This window comes from Neomonachus schauinslandi, chromosome 10 (genome assembly GCF_002201575.2).
Source record: "Neomonachus schauinslandi chromosome 10, ASM220157v2, whole genome shotgun sequence".
In the NCBI taxonomy this organism is placed as follows: Eukaryota; Metazoa; Chordata; class Mammalia; order Carnivora; family Phocidae; genus Neomonachus; species Neomonachus schauinslandi.
Genome location: NC_058412.1, coordinates 93326819 through 93349312, shown reverse-complemented (window position 1 = coordinate 93349312; position 22494 = coordinate 93326819). Strand labels below are relative to the sequence as shown.

At 39.5% G+C, this 22494-nt stretch overlaps 1 protein-coding gene across 1 annotated transcript in view; it reads left to right on the top strand.

Moving 5' to 3' along the window:
• The window catches only part of CFAP61 (cilia and flagella associated protein 61), a 290863-nt gene that overhangs the window by 52721 nt on the left and 215648 nt on the right, over nt 1-22494 (top strand). Inside the window, exon 8 of the mRNA XM_044918685.1 lies at nt 18662-18753. Within this exon, the coding sequence (XP_044774620.1) occupies nt 18662-18753 (92 nt within the window). The remainder of the gene's footprint in view (nt 1-18661; nt 18754-22494) is intronic.

Here is a 22494-nt window from a genome sequence, read left to right as displayed (position 1 = left end):
TATTGGCATCGCCACATTTACTGGTTAAAATTAGAAAAAAAAAAAAAGGCAAAAAGCAATTTTTGTTTGTCATATAGGCTGGTGTGACCTGGGGAGCAGGAGTCTCAGGCTCAGATCTGTGAATCTCATTATGCACCCAGGGCCCACTGTGCAAGACTCTCTGTGGAACTGATGTGCCCTTGGCAGGGAGAAACTTAGTTCTGTGTAACAGATTTGTGGGCTTTCAAAAGAATAATCAGTGTAGCCCCTTGTAACCAAAGCACTCAGGAAAAGTATTGCTTACTAGATATTTAAAAGGCCCTTCAAAGTATGATTTTCATAATGTATCCATATAAAACATAGCAATATTGTCTTTTAAATTTTAAAATTTAAATTAAATTAAAAAATTACTTTTGTCAGGAAATGTTTCTTTATGTTTTATTTAATTTTCTTTTCTTTGGACTTACATTTGCTTCTTACCTCAGATTCTCTCTGTAGGAGGAAGAAACATCTGAAACCAGTTTCCAGTGCCAGAGCTAAGAAACAATGGCCAAATCAAATCTTATTTGTGTATCAAATAGCCTTTTAGCTTCTCTTCCTAAGGTTCCATTTTATATGCCTGGGTTGCCTTCTGTTTCACTTTATTTTTCTTTTAACATGGATTCCAAATATGGATGAAACACTTGTGTTTAGAGTATAGCAGTATTTCTGCTAAAATATTTGCATTATATATCTCAGAACACTATTTTAACACCCAGTACATTCTGTAGTTATTTAGTGACCCACTAGGACTCCGTATTAGTTTGCTGGGGCTACCCTAAACAAAGTACCACAGATTGGGGAGCTTAAACAATAGAAATTAATTTTCCTCACAGTTCCGGAGGCTAGAAGTCCCAAGATCAAGGTATAGGTGAGGTTAGTTTCTCCTGAGGCCTCTCTCCTTGGCTGGTCGATGCTGTGTCTTCTCCCTGTGTCTCTCACATGGTCTTCTCTTTTTCCCTGTTTGTGTCCTAATCTTCTTATAAGGACTCCAGTAATATTGGATTAGGGCCCACCCATATGACCTCATTTTATTTGAATTATCTCTTTAAAGACACTATCTCCAAATATTGTCATATTCTGAGGTGCTGGGGGTGAAGACTTTAATATATGAATTTTTGCAGGCACAATTCAGCCCTAACACTTAGGGTCGTGTGTTAACAGTTCCCTGGAGCCTTGTGGGCAAGACTACAAGGCCACAGCAATTATGCAGATAGTGGCAACAAAGTCTGCTCTACTTGATGCTCATACAAAGCCTGAGACACCAACTCATATTTATCACAATCTGAATATTATTGTGTTTTTGTAGCTGCTAAATTTGTTTTTGGTATATGAAGGTAACAAAATTGCATTCTTTCAAAGCTTTAGCCACTCTTGCCAACTTTTCTTTTCTAGAATTAGCCATGTGAGTTCTGATGCTTTGCTAGAGATGTTGATAAAACAAGTATATAAGGGTGCCTGGGTGGCTCAGTTGGTTGGGCGACTGCCTTCGGCTCAGGTCATGATCCTGGAGTCCCTGGATCGAGTCCCGCATCGGGCTCCCTGCTCGGCGGGGAGTCTGCTTCTCCCTCTCCCGCTCCCCCCTCTTGTGCTCTTTCTCTCTCACTCTCTCTCTCAAATAAATAAATAAAATCTTTAAAAAAAAAAAAAAAACAAGTATATAATACCAGACCTATGCCCAACTCGTGTGATTATCTCCAAGATTGACAGCTTGAACTCTTACAGGGGTTCTCAAGGTGGAGCCTTTGGACTGGTAACATACCAGGAAGATGATGCAGACTTGAAACCCAGTCTTGTTGTCAGGGACACTGCCTCAAAAGTCTTGGTGAGCCTTTTCATATCAATTGACCCTTGAACAACAAGGGTCTGTGTGCCCCCCCATGCCTACCCCCCACCCCCGGGAAAACTTTTGACTCTCCAGAAACTTAGCTACTAATAGCCTTCTGTTGACCGGAAGTCTTCCAGATAATCTAAACAGTCAATTAACACATATTTTGTATGTTGTATGTATTATCTACTATATTCTTACAATAAAGTAAGCTAGAGAAAAGAAAGTGTTATTAAAATTGTAAGGAAGAGGAAATACATTTACAGCACTGTACCGTATTTATATACATATAAAAAAAAATCCATGTGTACCTGGACCCACACAGTTCACACCCCTGTTTAGGGGTCAGCTGTATTTAACAAAATCTGTTGCTGATTTTTCCATCTTAATTCAAGTACTGCTTTCTGCGTCCTTTTGAATGCTTTTAAAAGCATCAGCGACAAATGATGGCACCCAGTTAAGAGTGTTATTTTGCAGAGAGCAGGATGACTGGGGACCATATTCATATTCTCCTGTTCAGCACTAGGAAGGACTTGTGTTATGACTGGTGTGCTTGCTACCAGTCATTTCACAATGGTAGAAATACAAACACATTTTTATATAGGGCCTTGAGGTCATTGAAAGAAAAGTGGTTTTATTTATGTTCGTTATGATCATTATGTGCTGGGATTATTTTCTCAGTAGGTGATGTCTGTTTTGCCCATATTTATGATGCAGGGGAGAAGGCATTTAATGAATTTCAAGAGTGTATTTGACTGTAAAACACATCTCTCTTAGTATATTCACATGTAAATAGCCCTTTTATTTGTTCTCTTGGTGACCTTTCTTCTTTTGGGGGTAGATCACAGTTTGTTGTTGTTTGCCATTTCCAAATGGGAGGATGAATGATAATAATGAAAGATTATGCAAAAAATCCACGTTTAAAATAATGTTGATATGCCACTTGTGTTGCAGGATAATTATAGTAATTTGGCTATTACTCTATATGGAGTCAGGAGTTAGTTGCTAGAAAACACGGTGATAGGGGTGATTCAGGGGATTTTCATCCCAACAGGCTGTTTGATCCTGCTGACTTTTCTCTTGAAAATCAATTGCTTGCGGTGAATACTCTGAATTCCCCCTTGATTAAATTGGCTGCCGGTGGGCTGCACCCATTGCACTGGGGTCACTGTGAGTTCTGTGTCTGTTTACACAGGGTTTTTGACAACTCTTAAAGTATCATGGACCAAATTTAATCTGAGCAAAGCAACTAAGGAAGCAATTACTAAAAATCACAGTCTTTGCAAATGACAACAAACAAAGGAAAATGTACTAATTCTAAGCCCAACATGAAGCCAGTTATTTTGCTACTGGGTTGCAGGCCCTTTCTCCACTGAATATTGCTCTGGCTCTTGGTGTTTTTAGTCTTCAGGGAATGTGTATAGCTGGCTTAATGGAAGACCTGGGACAGTCACCTTGGAAGCTGGCTCTGACTTCAGGTTTATCTTTGACAATGTTCCATTTCCCCCCTCAAAGTTATTAATTTATTCAGATCTTCTATTTCTTTTGAATCAACTTTAGGAGATTAGATTTTCCTAGGAAAGCATCATTTCATATACGAAGATTTAAATATTATTAGAATACAGTTGTGTGTGTATGTGTATATATATGTATATATCTCTCTCATCTCTCTCATGTATACCTATGTATGTATATACAGACATATATATGTACACATACATACATACTATTAAAAATGATTAAAGAAAACAAAGTTTATTTAACACTTCATGAAGTAGATCCTCTCCTTTTGGAGAACTATAAAATGGGGCCATAGATTTTATAGGATAAAGAATAAAGAACAAGGAAAAGAAAAATAAAATATATCTGATGGGCTGGGGCCTCACAAGTTAGCCTGGTTTAGGGTGAGAAGACCCAGGGTTGATTTGGCTTTTGGAGATTGACTGATTGGATATACTGCCTTTCTGGTCAGGTGGAACATTTGTAGGGACAAGAAGGTTATGTAAGTTTCAGTTTGCTGATGGGGCACCCCAGGCAGAAGCAACTCCATCCTGGGCCTACAAAATTTTATATGTATGTATATGTGTGTATATATGAATATATATGTATACAATATTCTGTATTACATATAATTATTATAATTATTAAGTTATAAATAACTTATATTTGTATTTACTTGATTTTTGGTTTCTATTTATATAATATGTCTAACTCCATGTGGAAAACGGCTTCCTTTTTTTATTGAGTGCTCATTTCAATCTTGAGATAGTTTAGAGAAAAGAGAAACATAAGCAAATCACAAAGCTAACTAAGCAAAAAATATTATTTATCATAGGTGTGAGAAAATATTCAGCATCCCTAAAACTGAAATGCACATAAAAACCCGAGATCTTTTTCTCCCCTTTTTTGCATACTAAGTTATAAGTATGTATTATAATTAAGATATTTTGTCCTGGGCAAGGAGCTTGGTAACTAGCACTCCGAATTTCTGACAGATGGGAGGGTTGGCTGATAGGATACTCTGGAATACAGTGTAGAAATGATTTCTATTCTTTAACTTCAACTGTAGCAAGTCTGAGGAAATAATCCTAAATCTGTAAAGAGATACACACTCAAGACTATTCACTAAGCTTAATCATAATACTAAAAATAAACAAACAAGCAAATATCCAAATGAATAAACAAGTTTGTAAAACCCCAAATCTCCCACAAGAGAGGGATGGCTAAACTTGTGGGTAGCCACAGGACAGCTGTGCAGCAGCCTTTTAAAAGGTTACAAAGAGTGAAGGGAAATGGTTATGATATAATCTCATGTGAAAAAAATCAATGCAAAACGAATTGAAATCTGAGGAAAACTGCCTAAGAAACATGTGCTATGAAGAGCCCTGGGAGGGAGTGAATTAAAATGACAAAATTAACTGAGTCACAGAAGTAACTCGAGGACAATGCTTTTATTTCCTCCATTTTTTTAAAATGTGAAAACAATCTTAAATTTACCTAAAAGTTGCAGGTACTTTTTTTCTTCTTGAACCATCTGAAAATAAGATGCTGATGTCCTACTGAGTCACTTGTGAATACTTTAGTATGTGTTTCCTACAGAGGACAGTCTCCTTTACAGCCCCAAACATCCATCAAGATCAAAGAATTAACTTGAATATGTTACTCCCAATTAATCCGCAGTCCACAGACCTTATTCAAGTTCCCCTATTTGTCCCAATAATGCCATCCTTCATAGCAGAAAGATCCGGTCCACAATGACAGACTGCATTGAGTTGCTCTGTTATCTTTCATTTTGGAACAGTTCCTCTGAGTTTCCTTGAATATGATGCCCTAAACACTTTTGAAGATGATAGGCCCCTGCTTCTGTAGATTGTACTTGAATCTGTGTTTGTCTGCTGTCTCCTCCTGATGAGATTCAAGTTGTGCACACCTGGGAGGACTAGCATAGAAGGGACTGGGTTCTCATTGCACCCTATCTGGTATTACACATTTTCAGTCTGTCCCATTAAGTGTGTGGTCGCTTTGATCACTTGATTGAAGTGACTCTTGTAGGCAAAGAATTAATGTTGTTTTAGCTTATTCCAGCCAGTGCAGAGATCTGTAATAATGTCTCCATTCCGGATCTCTATATTGATTCTGCCCTGATTCTCATTTGGAATCAGCAGCTTTGCTGATGCTATTTTAACCATCTCATGGAATTTCAGCTTCACTCTGCCCAGCATCCCAGCACGGGCACTTGCTGCTGCCGCAAATGTCTCCTTAGGTAGATAACACTCTCGGTGTCCCAAGTGAGTCAGTCCTTCTGTGCAGGATCTGTCCCTAGCCTCCAATATTGGCTGCTGTGAGGTCCATTGCAGGCAAATTGTTCCTGACTCTGCTTGTAGCCAAAATAGACTTCACCCTGGTGGGCACTATTGTCTGTCACCCCTAACTAGGGGGATTGAGATCTCGACATGCCCACTCTGGAGCTTGACCTACAATTTCTTCTCTAGTATAGCTGGTTATAGCTCCTCCTTCTCCTCTTTGCTTTTTCACCCTCTCCTAAAAAGAAAAAAAAAGATTATTTTGTTTGATCTTTCCAAAGAGCTAGCTCTTAGATTTATCTACCGAGTCTATGGCTTTCTTTTTAAATTTATTAATACTGGCTTTTATTCCTATGACCTCCTTTCTCTTAATTTCTTTGGATGTGTTTTGGTGCTCCTATTCTGGTTGCTTGATTAATTTATTTTTGTTTCTTCTTGTTTGATATAAAAAGCATTTGTTGAGAAGAAAAACTTTTCTTCTACCAACTCAAGTTTGAGTGGTCAGGGACCTGCAAATTTACAGACAATAGACAGGTTAACAGGAAAAAAGTTTATTGTGCATGCAGAAATGCTCTATAGTGGTGAGCAACTCACCGGAATAGCCAGAGGTAAAGAGGTATATATCAATTTAACAATGCGGGGAGGGTTAGGGTTTCAGTGGGAAGATACAGAAGGTTCTATTGGGTTTTTAATGCTAATGGGATTGTGCCATTGAACTTGCCATGGATGGAATCATACTGGAACTTGTAGAATGTGTAGTTGAGGTCAATGAAGGGGTCATCGATGGTAACAGTATCCACTTTGCCAGAGTTAAAAGGAGCTCTGGTGGGGTGCCTGGGTGGCGCAATCAGTTAAGTGGCCAACTATTGGTTCCGGCTCAGGTTGTGATCTCAGGATCCTGAGATTGAGCCCTGTGTCGGGCTCCTCAGTCAGTGCAGAGTCTGCTTCAGATTCTCTCTCCCTCTCCCCTTGTCCCTCCCATTCATGCTCTCTCTCTCTTTCTCTCTCAAATAGATTTTTTTAAAAAATAGGAGCACTGGTGACTAGGCGCTCAGTGTGGCTGAGAACTCCGTTTTCTCTGACCATCACCATTGTGTCTTAGGAGTGCTGCTGGCATTGCAGAAGAAAATGCAGCTGTCTATTGACTTGGGAGGAGCAGAGAGCCTGCTTTGCTGGAATTTTATAAGTTTAAATTAGATCTTTAAATGTTTCTTGAGGCTAGAATGCCAGGACAAGAACTCACCACCAGATTTCACTGTAGTAACTATAGATTTGGGTGAGTTCCTTTCTTCTCAAAGTCCCCTAAAAGATCCTTCCTTACTCACCTGTAATGCTGGGAAACCTGTAAGGCAGTGGCAGATACCCAAGAGGGCTTTATAGACATTAGATCCATAAAATCAACCTTATTTCCTTAAAACTATCTAGTTGTATTTGATTTTACACGTGTCATTCTTAAATATGACATTCCAATCAAAGCCTTGATCATATAACCAGTGTTTCCAGTTATGTCCTGTTTACAAAAGAACAGATTCTTACTCAACCTGTGAAAATAACTATATTGCCATGAAAATTAGAATACTCAATAAGAGTTTCCAAATTCTGGAGGGATGAGGCAGGGAGAAAAAAAAAAGTGTTTTCAAAAGTATAATCTACTAAATTGTTGAAAGTTAAAAATACCTTAAGAGCAAAAAGAAAGTGGTTCCTTAAAGCCAGGAGCAATATTTTAAAGAAATGATGTTATACCCTTCATCAGTTCATTTTGTACTATGTAATTAATTTTTGTTCTCCTTGGTCTGATATGGGTTAGCAGTTTCATGAACCCATCAGCTTGCCCACTCGAGATTTGTAACTCCTTGCTCAGTCCAGTCATATGCGCTCACTGTTAGTCAATGCTACCAGAAGCCTATACTCTAGAGTGCCTGACATAGTCCCTTTTCCATGGGTCTTTGAGAGAGTTCCTCTTGCTGAAGACAAGCGTCCTGGCTTGCGGCTGATTGTAAGAGTTTCCAAGGAAGCATCAAGACAACCAATAACTATCTGCAGATGGCGGAAGACTTAACTGTCTGTGGCTAAAGATCTTATGAGAGTTCATTATGAAATTAACATAATTGGCAAGGAACTTTTGTTGTTTCTGTGGCATGCTGCATTTGAAAATAATAACTAGAGTGTTGATAGCGTTATATTATTGTTGTGTCTAATATGAGGCTAAGCAGTACCAGGACATATGGACAGTGAGGAAGCTGACAAATTTCTAGGAGCTTCATATAATCCCAGAAGTATTTACCCACACAAATACAACCTAGGGAAAGTTAAACATCTCTTCTTATTTGACAGTGTTTTTTATGCTATTCAATGTATCTAATTAATTTTTGATATCTCTCATTTTACAAGGAGAAGAAGAAATCCCTTGAGAATTTTCCAGGGGCCCTCTGGGAAGTCAGTTAAGGATCAAGATGTTACTTAGGATTCGATTTTGAGAAAGCAAAATACCAAAAGTTGTCAAATATCTTAAAAGGTTTGAACACCTGATTTTATATGATCACAGGTTGCTGTGAAAAAATACTTAATTAGGGTGCCTTGCCTCAGTTGGTTAAGTGTTGGCCTTGAGCTCAGGTCATGATCCCACAGTCCTGGGATCAAGCCCCAAGTCAGGCTCCCTGCTTGGTGGGGAGCCTGTTTCTTCCTCTCCCACTCCCCGTTTGTGCCCTCTCTTGCTCGCTTGCTCTCAAATAAATAAATAAATGAAATCTTTAAACAATACTTAATTACCTATTTAATCAATGTAACCATAAATAATTCAGAAATAACTACAGGAGGTAACAATTTTAACAAACAAACAAATTTACCTTAAGACATTTTAAAACCAGTTTATCTGTGGAGCACCTGGCTGGCTCAGTCTGTGGAAAGTGCTCCTCTTGATCTTGGGGTTGAGTTTGAGCCCCATGTTGGGTGTAGGGATTATTCAAAAAAATAAAATCTTCAAAAAAAATTTAAAAACTCAGTTTATCTGATTTCCCACATAAACTTGCAAGTCAGCTCACAAATAATAATTTTAAAGATTTTTTAAAAAATTTGTTTGACAGAGAGCGAGAGAGAACACAAGCAGGGGGAGTGGCAGGCAGAGGGAGAACCAGGCTCCCCACTGAACAGGGAGCCTGATGCAATGCAGGGCTCCATCCCAGGACCCTGGGATCATGACCTGAGCCAAAGGCAGACGCTTAACTGACTGAGCCACCCAGGCACCCTCAAAATAATAATTTGAGATCTTGAATGGGATTGCTTTGAACCTATAGATCAGTGTGTGTGGGGGGACTGACATCTTTACAATGTAGTAAGATATCTAATCTCTGAACATAGTATATTCCTCAGTTTATTTCTGTCCTCTTTAATTTCTTTTCACAATGTTTTATACTTTTTGCAATATATGCTTTTCACATCTGTTGTTAGATTCATTCCTAGGTATTTAATACTTTCACACTTTTGGAAAATTTATCTTTAAAAATTTTTGTTTTCAAGGGCGCCTGGGTGGCTCAGTTGGTTAAGCGACTGCCTTCGGCTCAGGTCATGATCCCAGAGTCCTGGGATCAAGTCCCACATCAGGCTCCCGGCTCAGCGGGGAGCCTGCTTCTCCCTCTGACCCTATCCCCTCTCATGCTGTTTCTCTCTCTCTCTCTCTCTAATAAATAAATAAAATCTTTAAAAAAAAATTTTGTTTTCAAATTGTTTATTGCTGTTATATAGAAATGCAATTTGTTTTGGATGTTGACCTTATATCACCAACCTTTCTGCACTGATTTATTAATTCTATGATTTATCTGCAGATTCTTTTGGATTTTTCTGTATAATGTGAGTTTTTATTTATTTTCCAATCCTTATTATTTTTATTTCTTTTTCATGCACTGATTAATACCTTGAATAGAAATGGTGTTAGCAGGCATCCTCTTGTTGTTCTTAATATGAAATGGAAAGCTCTGAATATATTACAATTAAGGATAGCTTTGTGAATACCCATTATCAGATTAAGAAAGTTTCTGTATTTATGATTTGCTAAGAAATTTATCAAGAATGGTTGTTGTTGTTGTTGTTTTAATTGAATTGAATTCTATAAAATACTTTTTTTCTGTATTTACTGAGTTGATCATATGATTCTTCATTATTCTGTTAATGAGGTAAATTACATTGATTAATTTTTATATGTTAACTATTTTGTTAATATTAGACTTATTATTCTTTTTATGCAGTGCTGGATTCTTTGCTAATGTTTTGTTGAGGATTTTTGCAGGTATGTTCCATGAGTAAGAGGGGTCTGTAATTTTCAGTTCTTGAAATGTCTTTGCCAAACTTTGGAAATGAGGTTCTGTTGGCCTCACAAAACAATTTGAGCAATATTCTTCCTTCTTCTCTTTTTGGAAGTTTATGCAAGGCTAGAGATATTTATTCTTTAAATGTTTTGTAGAATTTGCCAGGGAAGCTGTCTAAACCTGGTGGGCTTTTGGGGGAAGGTTTTTGATTGCAGTTTCAATTTTTTTAAATTGTAGAACTAGTCTTTGTCTGTTTGGTAGTTTGTAATTTTTTTATCAGAACTTGTACATTTCCTTTACATTTTCAAATGCATTAGGATAAAACCGAAGCCATTCTTCATTTTTTCCTATTACACTTTTACTGTTCATAAGCTCTATAGTGACACTGCCTTTTTCAAAATTCCTGACCTTGATTATGTTTATTCTCCTGTCTCAAACAGTCTTGCTAGTCGTTTGTCAATTTTATTAGTCTTTTTTTGGGGGGGGGTATTTTTTATTTTTTTAATTACTGTGTATTAATTTAATTGCATTGAAGTCAGAGAACCTACCCTGTGTGATTTTAATCCTTTAAACTTTGTTGAACATATGGTCAAGTTTTGAAAACATTCCTATTTTGTCTATCAAAATAGTGTATATCCTATAGTTGTTAGGTGTAGGGTTCTAGATAAATCAGTCACATTTGATAAAATGTTGCCCAATATTTCATCCTTATTGACTTCATCACTTATTTGATCAATTAATGAGAAATATGTTAAAATCTCCTGCTTTGATTATGGGTGTACTGATTTCTACTCATAGCCTATCATTTTTCATTATATATTTTGAATCTGTGTTATTAAGTGTATAGTTTTTAGATTATATCTTCTTTGAACTTTTTAAAAAATCAGTTATGAAGTATCCTCTTCATCTTTAGTGATCTTTTTTTTGTCTTAAAGTCTACTTTTTCTGATTTTAATACAGCCATACCTACTTTCTTTGATACATATTTGCATACCATATCTTTTTCCATTCTTTTATTTTCATTCTTCCTATTTCCTTACATTTTAGGTGTGTCTTTTATAAACAGCATAGAGTTTAGTTGTTGTTTTTAATCTAGAGTGACAACTGATGTCTTTTAATTAGAATATTTAGTCCATTTATACTTAATCTTCTTATGGGTTTATATCTACCATCTTACTTTATAGATGTCTCCTATGTTTTTATGTTTCATTACTGCCATTATTTATTTGTGCTTTTTCCTTTATTAATCTCCCCAGTGTCAATTTAATTAGTATTTTTAAAGAACCAGGCTTGGTTGATTCTCTCTATTATCTTTTGTGATTTCATCAGTAATCCATTACCACAGTACTGCTTCCAGCCAATAGCCACAAAACCACAGTGGCATACCACAATAAGCATGTTTTGCTGATACAGCTAGGGTCAGTTAGGCAGCTCTCCTGATCTTAGCTGGGTCTTCTCACATGTCTTGGGGTTGGTTGCTGTTGGCTGATTTAGGCTGGCCTTGGCTCTGCTCCATGTGCCTCTCATCCTTTAGCAGGCTAGATTGGGCATGTTGTTATGGTGACCAAAAGGTGCAGGAGACCAAGTAGAAACACACATGGCCTCTTGAGGTCTAGGCTTTGAACTAACATATGTTATTTATCTAAAGCAGGTCACATTGCTGAGCCCAGAATCAGGATAGGATACTTACATAGCAAAGGGCCTACATCCAGGGAGGGTGAAAAATCAGCATCATCATTTCAACCCTTGTTCATTTTCATGGTCTTCTTTCTGAAACTGTCTTATTGGAGACACAAACTCCAATTTAGCCTGGAGGAGGCTAAAACCTATAGTCTCATCTCAAGAGTGTGATATGGGAATTACCAGGGCACGAAGCTCAAGTTGATCATACTGTATGGCTTGGAGTCTGCACTGCAGTCCAGTTGGGAGGAGTTTCCTTGAAAAATAAGAAAAAAGCCCTTTATCCTCCTTTCATGCAGCCTGCCTAGTGTTTTCCTTTGTATCATTGTGGACTTCATCATCAGCCTCTTGCTGTTCATTCAGCCATTCAGTAAATACTGAGTACTTCCCATATACTAGATTTTAGGAGTCTAGTACTGGTGAGTCTAGTACCGTCTAATGGCAGGATAAATAAGCTGGACAAATTAATTTACAATAAGAGAAGTGTTTTGAAGGCTAGAAAATTGTGGTGGGACCACGGCAGAATTATATCTAAGTCATCTTGAGAGCATCAGCTTAGAATTCACAGGAAAAAAAGCTTTTGAGTCAAAACTTCAAAAACTAATTGGGGCTTTCTAGGTGAATAAGCAGAAAGATTTTCCTAGCAGAGGGAACAAAATGTGCAAAATAAGGAGGTATTAGAAACCATCGCTTATGAAGGGAATGTACAAGTTCAGGGCTGCTAGAGCATGAAGTGAGGGATTGACAAGAGATGAAGCAGGACAGGAGATTGAGGTGAGGCAATGAAGGCTTTCATGCCTTGCAAAAGAGTTTAGATTAATTTATTCAAAACATACCGGATGGTGTTCCATTGGGAAGCTTTTTTTTTTTTTTTAAGATCTTTTTATTTATTTGACAGAGAGAGACACAGAGAGAGAGAGAACACAAGCAGGGGGAGTGGGAGAGGGAGAAGCAGGCTTCCCGTGGAGCAGAGAGCCCGATGCGGGGCTTGATCCCAGGACTCTGGGATCATGACCTGAGCCGAAGGCAGACGCTTAACGACTGAGCCACCCAGTGCCACTCCATTGGGAATCTTTAATTAGAAAGGGAGCCATGGTCGACTTCTAGTTCACAGAAAGACTTTCCAACAGCCACTAGAGTGTCCAGGAAAGAGAAGAGGAGGGACTGAATCAAAACAGTGACTGTGGATGAACCTGAGATATTTTGGAGAATTAATGGAATTTGATATTTTACTGCATATGGAGAAAAGGAGGGTTATAGAAAAGGGAAAAGTCAAGGATGACTGCAGAAATTAAGTGGATGGTGGGACCATTTTGTGAAATGGGAATAATAAAAGTGAAGGAATTATATGATGGAGATGCTGTGATTTCGGATTTGGATGAGTTGAGTTTGATCTTCCTAGTAAGCATTTGGATGGATACACAGCACTCCTTCAGCTAGCTACAGGTGCCTTTTGAGGTACACTGAAATATTACCTCCCAAAAGATGTCCACATTCTAATCCCTGGAACCTGTAAATATTACCTTGGTTCTGGAAAAAGAGTATTTGTAGGTGTGATAAAGGATCTCTAGATGAGATTATCCTGGGTTATCTGAGGGGCCCAAATGCTATCACAAGTGTCCTTATGAGAGAGAGACAGAGGGAGGTAACACAGACAGGAGGAGGCTGTGACCACAAAGACAGAGGTTGGAGTGATGTGGCCACATGGCAAGGAATGCTGGCAGTCACTGTAAGCTGGAAGAGGCAAAAACAGCCTCTCCCCTAGAGCCTCTGGAGGGAGTGTGTCCCTGCCGACACCTTAATTTCTGCTCAGGGATACTGATTTTGGACTCTGGCTTCCAGAACTGTGAGAGAATACATTTTTATCATTAAGCCACCAAGTGAGTGATAATTTGTTACAGCAGCCCCAGGAAAGTAACACAATTACAAAGAAGACCACAGGGCCAGAGGCAAACCAAGGAAGGAAAACATACCAAGAAATAACGGTGTCTTCACTCTTCAGCAAAACTCCTAGAAAGAGTTGTCTGCTCATTATTTCCATTCTCTTTTATTGTCTCGAGGCTACTTCTTAGCCTTCGGGTCTCAACTTAAATGTTTGGAAGGACTTCGACCACTCAATCTAAAGCAGATCCTGGGGCATTTTCTATATGCCATCTATAATAACTTAGTATTTTCTTGTTCATTTACTAAACTTTGGTGGTGCAAGTTCGTCTTGGTCATTGCTGAAATCCCTAGAATGTTAATGTCTAACAGATGGTAGGTATGAAATATAAATTTTTAAATGAATGAATGAATAAATGAGTACTCAGTGTGCTTTGCTCATATATCTGCTTTAGCAACTTTCACACTTTGAGATAGGTGTGTGTGTGTGTGTGTCTGTGTGTGTGTGTGTGTGTGTGTGTGTGTGTGTATACCCTGATCACTTGTGAGCCTTGTAGAATAAGAGGGGCTACATCTTATTCATTATTTACTTTTGAGTATCTCAGGGTGCTTGCAGCTCATTGCTCTCCATTGAAGTTTAGTTGAATGAATGATTTAACTTCAACCTCTAATCTTTCCCCTTCATAAAACTGAGTGACTTAAATTCATTTGGCAGGCTTTTTTGAAATCATCCATAATATGATAATAATAAACAAGAATGGCTATTTTGTAGTATTTTGGAGATAGAAATTTACTTTTATAATTGGACATTTAAAAAATCTTGATTGCATGAAACTGTCCTTTAAAAAATTAAAATAATGCAGTTAAAGTTGAGTTTCCATTGAACCACATCTAAGCCTGATTCTTCCTCTCCTCCCCAGAAATAGCTATTGTAATAACTTTAGTATGTGTCCACCCAGACCAGTTGTTTATACTTTTATGTGAAGTCCATGTATTCATAGACAAAACACTACCATTTTGTGGTAGTGTTTTTTTGTTTTTTTGTTTTTTTTTTTAATACATAAATGGTGTCTTTGGGAATATGTGATGTTTCGAAATTTACTTCTTCACTCAATTCTTTGAGATCTAGTAATGTTGGTATGCATAGATCTAAGATCTAGGACACTCTTTTTACCTTCTGGGCAGTATTCCACCACATGGAATGTGTCACACTTGTCCTTAGATGGACATTAAAGTTGTTTCTGTTATTTTGTTATTGCAAGAAGTGCTGCAGCAAACATCCCAGTGCATGTCTCTTGGATCCCTTGCAAGAGTTTCCCCAGGCCCTATTCCTGGAGTTGTTCTTGCTGGGCTTGGAAATACTCACATGCCACCACATGTGGCCAAACCAGTGGTCTTCCTCCAGACCCTTTCACAGTTCTCTCATACTCAGTGTCAGCATTTTAAACTTTTGCAATATGATAGGTATGAAAGAAGATATCGTTTTAATTTTATTTCTCTGAATATTATTGAGGATGAACACTTTTGTATGATTTTTGGTCATTTACATTTCCTGGCTATTCATTGCCTTTGCCTAATGGGTTATTTCTCCTTTCTGTAATTAGATTGTTAGTCTATTTTATGTATTGCAAATATTTTCTCCATGTATCTAATTTTTTAAAAATTTCTTTTTAGGGTACTTTTAATAGACCTTTTAGATTTTGATGTGGTCGAATAGGTATGTTAACTAACTGGAATTAAAATAAAAACTTAAAAAAATGCCTGGCACACACACACAAGTAAATAAGTAAAAAATATTTTGCTTTTATGACTTCTACCCTTTTGCAGATGGATTTTTAAGGAAGAATTTCTCCACCCCCAAGATCATAGAGATATTCTCCTATAATTTCAACGTTAAAAAAAGGACTTTAGGCTGTTAGCATATTTGCAAGTGATTTTTTAAAAGATTTTATTTATTTATTTGACAGAGAGATAGAGAGCATAAGTAGGCAGAGTGGCAGGCAGAGGGAGAGGGAGAAGCAGGCTCTCCGCTGAGCAGGGAGCCAGACGTGGGGCTCAATCCCAGGACCCTGGAATCATGACCTGAGCTGAAGGCAGCTGCTTAACCAACTGAGCCACCCAGGTGCCCCGTGCAAGTGATTTTTTTGTATTATATGAAATAGGGGCCCAAATTAATTTTTTCCCATATGATGAGCCAGCACTATTTATTTGTATAGTTTATTCTTTCTCCACCAATTTGAAATGCCACCTTTAACATATATCAGTAATTTTATAATTGTCTGGCTCTTTTCTGGATTCCATTCTGTTCTATTACTTGAATAATACATGGTTCTAGTAACTATGGCTTTATAACATGTCTTAATATTCATTAGGAAATTTGGCCCACTCTTTGTTCTTGTTTCTTAAAATTCTGTTGTTGATTATTTCTTAAAATGTCTTAAAAACTATTTCTCCATATTTACTGTTTTAGAATCAATTTATTTCATTTCACAAAAAAATCTTATTGGGAGTTTTGATCTATATTTAAAATAAATGTTAAACCCCACCAGATTGTTTACTATTATTTATTCCTAAAGCCATCAAAATGTATTCATTAGCTTTCCGTGTGTATTATCGCTATCAGATAGAGCAGGGCAGACCCAGGTCTTGCGGGACCTAGAGTCGATACAATTTGAGAGCCCTCTTTAAGAAAACAAATGCAAAATTGTGAATGCAATAGTAGGTGCTGTGTCTTGGGAGGGGCCTGTACAGTGGAGGGAGGGGTACCTGAACCTCTAGCATTATTAGGTTCATGGTAAACCCATCCCACAGAAGCAATCTCAAGAACAGGGAAAGTCCTAGCGAATGGTGCTTCTACTCCCACTAGTTCGAAACTTCTAAGCTACATAGGTGGTATAAGTAATAAAATAACAATTAAATCTGCAGCCTCAGTCATGTTTTCAGTTGTGTGTTATACAATACAGTGCCCTGACTTTTCCCTTGGATAGCACCTCACATTTGAGGATCTTAGGACACATTATGAACATTAACTAATTAAACCTCACAAAACCCCGGAGACACGAGAAAGAGAGATGGATTCACCTCGCCCAGTTCTAAAATGCAGCCACCTCTGGGGACAAGCGTGTCCCCTGCTTACTAATAAACTGCAATAACCCCACGACAGTTCAGCCAAGACAATTAGCTGTTGTAGTTGGTAATTGTGTCCTGAACATTAGACTGTCAAACAGTGAAGTCAGCAGGATTATCTGTTCATTGCAAATCGAACCCATTCTTTAAGGTCTCTTACTTTTTTAGTAATTTTATCTTAATTATAAAAGAAATATATGCACAACGAAGGTCTAGTATTTTTCTTTTAGTTGCTTTTTTTTGGGTAGTTCTTCAAATTGAAAACAAAATAGGAAAATCTATCTTTAAAAACATAGAGTAGAACTTAAGAACAGGGAATTATTGATATGTGTTTTTTTTAACTCAAAAAGTTTGCTGCTGAGCAAAACAGATCAATGATGGTAGAATACAGAATAGCATTTGCCTTTAAGTGGTATACTGGCTAGACAGGGAGATGAAGGAAACTTCTGGGTGCTGGGAATACTTTAGGTATTTGTTTGGGTGGTTGGTACATGGGAGTAAATATATGTAGAAGTTCATGCATTTTTACCAATTGCACGTTATATCAACAAAGTAAATTAACATAAAAAGCACATGGCTCTTGTCATCATGAGAATGCTGGAAGCCCCATTTAGACTTTCTGAAAAGTTTTGCAGGGAGTAGGACATATTCAGGAGCTAAGACATGATGCATTCCACCAAGCATGTTTCTTCAGAAGAGGAATTCTAGGTCCTTTACTCCTCTTTCCAGACACTTTCTCCCCATGCCCAAAGAGCTACCCCTTATCCTGGGATGTGATTCTCTTTCATTGTACCTTCAACATTATGTACCTCTCATCTATGCCCTGTACACTTCCCTGGCCATCCAGTTTTTTTCTTAGAATTTCATTCTGTTTCACTCAGCCCCATCTTTGCCAGAAGCAGGTAATCTGAGGATTTGGGGTTGAGAGGCATCCACAGGAGCCATTGCCCTGGCTGGCACAGTGGGAGAAGAAGAAGCTGAGAGGATAGGCTACCTCTGGCCTATCTGCAGTGTCTGACGTGATCATCAGAGACAAGAAGGGCAGTGCAGAGGGGCAGCCCCTGGGCAGATCATCCTGGGGTGGCTGTGAACAGATGTCATCGCTGAGAATCCTCCAGCAGAGCAGACACGGGGGCAACCAGAAGGAAGAGGTGGGAGGGAGGAGGGAGGGGGAAAGGGGAAGCAAAGAGACTGACAAGATAGAAAGAGAGAGAAGGGGACAGAAAGACAGGAAGAGAAATAAGGCCCAGAAGAAAGACAAGAATGCAGAAGGAGGAAGGAGAAGGGGGGTGGGGGTGGGGAAGAAGAGCTTTGTAGACAAAAGGGGGAAAATTTTTTTTTCTACTGTGATTTTTAGTGAAAGTTAAAGACACAAACACTACCCTGATTATTGACTTTCCAGAACATACTGAAACAGTAATTTTTCAGTGGAGCTGAAAGAACTGGAGCTCAGCTCCAGTTCTTCTTGCTTAGAAAGTAGAGAAGTAAAAATAGTGGTCACTGTCAGACTGCATGCTATAATATTTTCAAACAAAGGAAAAGCAGCCCTGTGCTAATTAATCTTTTGGCGTTCTGATAGCACTGACATGGCTAATTGTGGTCTTTCCCACATGCAGTCTTGAAATCATTTCAAAGCCTGCGGCCCAGAAAGTTGCTAATCAGTTGTTTGTAAACTTTAAAGGGGGGTTCCTATGAAAGGAGCACTGGCTCAGGAGCCACAGAGGGTGAGGACACCCCTGTCCCCGCTGTGGGCCAGAACCAGGCCTCGGCCCATCGCTGGCATCATGTTTTCCCCATAACTCTATAGGGGTGGGTATCACTTTATCTCCATCCCATTCATAAGGGCCCTAAGAGGTCAGAATTGGGGTGGGCTCCCCACCTCATGGTACTGCCCTCTGCTCTACCATTCTTCAGATGTGCCACAGGTGAGAAACACATCAGTTTCCCAGCTGTCTCCGGTGTCCTGTGGCTCTGCAGATGTTTATCATCTATTTTCTGTCATTATGCCACTCTCTCTCTCAAAGATGCTGAGCTCGGTACTAGCAACCACAGTTCCCTGAAAATAGTTGAGGAGCCACGGGAACCTGTCTCTCCAGAGGCCATGGAAGGCATTCAGGTAACGGAGGTCACTCACCCATGCCTGGGGCCCTGGGGCGGGCGTGGGGCTGCTTGTGTTGTGATGTGCTGGCTCACGACTGAGTTCTGATGCCTGCTGTAGAAAAGGCCTCACTAGCAGTAAGACTGGGGAGGCTGGGTGCGTGTTTGTAACAAACGAATCAGAGCCGCATCACTAGCTTCACGAATACAGGTCAGAATGGAGTTTCATCCCTTCTCTTCCTTCCTTCTCACCCGTTCCCTGACTTCAGGAGGCTGAGGCAGATAAAGCTGCTCATTTAAAGCCAGGTAGAAAATCCAGACATACTGAAGACACTTACACGCTGCCCACATACTCACATGAGGCCCTGTTTTCCTTCCTGCCCGATCGGGCTTTGGGGGCTATAGAGATGCCCTCCACAGCTTCCCAGAGAGCCACTGGCTCCACTTGTCTCTGCCCAGCCTCAGCAGGAGCCGCCCCACCGGCCCCCGCACCCTCCTGCTGCCAGAGGTCTGCTTGTGCTGCTGCTGCTGCCTTCGCCTAAAGAAGGGGTAAACCCACAGCGAAGGAGCCCACAGTCAGCCATGTAAGAGATTCCGTGGTTTGGCAGACGAGCCAACAGGTCCAGCTGTTTGTTCCAGCTCTGCCAACTTCTGACCACTGATAGGTTTGCAGTAATATAAATGCCCAAATTTACTGGGCTCTGGGTGCTCACATACTCCTGCGGGACCTCAGAGCATGTCTCTTGTGTCCTCAGGGACAAGGCCTCACCTAGCGGGTGGGGCAGGAAAATGGGCTAATGTTGTTGGCCTGGTCCTACATCAGCCCTGTGTGTGGCCAGAATCCCAAGGTGTGTTTCCCTACACACCTCCTTCAGCTTCTGGTCTGCCTGACTTCTCCATCCAGCTGGGCCCAGAACCCCTCCCTGAGCCCAGGATGGAGGGCAGGTGCTGAGCCATTGCTTCTAGACTGTAGCCTCTAAGTCTTTTTTTTTCTCCTTTTCAACCTTGGACAAAACAATGTTCCTCCTTGCCCATCAACTCATGCAAAGAAAATCTTGGGAAAAGGAGGATGGAGAGAGGACCTTTATTTTAGCACTAGGCCACCTGGCTTGTCCTCCCAGATTTCCACACTGTCTCTATGGAAAATGCATTCTTAGGCCCCAAACCACAAAAGGATCTGACCTATAGCTGGTTGGCTATTATATTTTCAAGTGCTGATTTAGTCTCTGCATGGAGGTTGGGCATGCACAATGGCCAGGCACTCTGCTGTGTCGGAGGGTACTCATGAGACCAAAACACAATGCCAGCCTTTAAGAGGTAGTGACTTGGTATGGGAGAGGAGAGCTCTAATTCAGTATGTGGAAAGGAGGATGGGAAGAATCTCAGAGGAGGGGACTTTTTAAAGAAGGTTGTATGACATGGATTAGGTTGAGGGAAATGAAGCTGATGAATGGAATTAATGAAAAAGAAAAACTTAGTGCTAAGGGCTTCAGCTTTTAGCAAAGATAGAGTAACAGAGACTAGATTTATTCTCCTGCCTGAAAAACCAAAAAGTGGCCAAAATATGAGATAACAGTTTTTAAGACACTGCTTATCATGTAACCAAGGAGAATGATGGCTGAGATGGGAAACAAGCCAGGTGAGTCCTCCGATTGCCCTGGACTCCTGCCTTGAGAGAGTTTCAGGCCATGGCACAGGGCAAGAGAACCCAGTGGGAACCCAGTGAACTCCCTGAATTGAGGAGGCAGATCTGTAAGTCCATGGAGACTAAAGCTGCTAAGGTTTGCAGGACAGAGTACCAGAGAGGAGAGAGCTGCACAGAGAGAGATGTTAGACACCAGCAGAGGGTTGCTCTTGAGTATTCAGCTGAAGACCAATCAGCATATGCGGAAATAGTGAAGGTCGGGCTGAGGAAAGAACCTCCCAAAAGGATTCGAGTTTACAGTGCCCAGTGCTCATCCAAAGCTGGAACCAGGGCCTATTCCTATCAGCCAGACTGGAGAACCTTATGATTCACAAGGCACTGGAAGAGTGCACAGAAGAGTCTTGCATCAGTAGCGGGGAATAATTAGCTCTAGAGAGAGCACTGCACTAGTCATGTCTAACGTATCTGTAGACCAATAACCAAAAGGATCAAAGTGCTCCCAAGTGACTGAGTCCCAGAACAAAGTTCAAGAGTGGGTATAGGAGTGCAAAATTAACTAGCACCCACATAGGTTAAATTACAGTGTTTGAAACCCAAGAAGATATTACCAGGCACCCAAAAAACTCAGAATGTATGATGCATAGGTGGAGATAACCAGTTGAAACCACCCTAGATCTGAGGCAGAAGTTAGAATTAGTGGACAAGAACATTAAAACAGTTATTATAACTATATAATTTCCAAAGTTCAAAGAGAGACATGGAAGAAATAAAAACACCCCAAATAAAACCTCTAGACATAAAGACTACAATTCATGAGATGAAAAATACACAGAAGGATCAACCATAGATTAAACTTTGCAGAAAAAAAGGTGAGTAAACTTGAAATAGAAATGAGAATTAAAAAATAAAAAAGATCATTGCATCAGTGAGCTGTGGGATAATATCAAGTAGCTAATATGCGTGCAGGTGGAGTCCATAAAGAAGAGGAGGGAGAGGTTGGGATGGAAAAAATATTTGAAGAAATTATGACTAAACAAATTCTAGATTTTATGAAAACAGTAAACCCACAGACACAAGTTCAATAAATAGCAAGCACAAGAAACAGGAAGACAACTGTACCAAAGCCCATCATAATCAAATAGTGGAAAACCAGTGATAAAGAGAAAATCTTTTTTTTTAAATTATTTATTTATTTATTTGACAGAGAGAGAGATAGCGAGAGCAGGAACACAAGCAGGGGGAGTGGGAGAGGGAGAAGCAGGCTTCCTGCCAAGCAAGGAGCCCGATGTGGGACTCGATCCCAGAACCCTGGGATCATGACCTGAGCCGAAGGCAGACGCTTAACGACTGAGCCACCCAGGCACCCCAAGAGAAAATCTTAAAACCAGCCAGAAGCGGGGAAGAGGCAAGCTGGGAAGAGAGGAACAAAGATTGTAAGATTTCTAATTGGAAACAATGCAAACAGCAAGACAGTGCAGTCGCATCTTTAAAGACCTGACAGAAAATAAACTGTCAGCCTAGAATTTCATGCCCACTGAGTGTCTTTCAAAAATGAAAGTAAAATTTTCATCTACACACAAAAGGTGGACGAATTCATTACCAGTGGACACATCCTACAAGAAATGTTGAAGTCCTTCAGGCAGAAGAGAAATGATACCAGATGGAACTCTGGATCTACACAGAGGAATGAGGAATGGTAGCGGGATGGGTACACATGTAAGATTTTGTTCTTATTATTTATATCTCTTTAAAAGATAATTGATTGCTTAAGTAAAATAAAAACAACATAGTGTGAGGCTTGTAGCAAATGTTAAAATGAAATATATGGCAAGAACAGTACAAAAACCAGGAGGGGAGAAATGTAAATATACTACTTGGAGGCTCTTCTACCATACCTGATGTGGTATAATATCACCTGAAGATAGATGTGATAAGTTAAAGATGTATATCATAAACCCTAAAAAAATTGAAGCTACAAATTGAATTCAGAGAGTTATAATTAATAAACCTACAGAAGACAGAAAATGCAACCATAAAAATATACAACTGGGGTGCCTGGCTGGCTCAGTTGGTAGAGCATGTGACTCTTGATCTCCGGGTTGTGAGTTCAAGCCC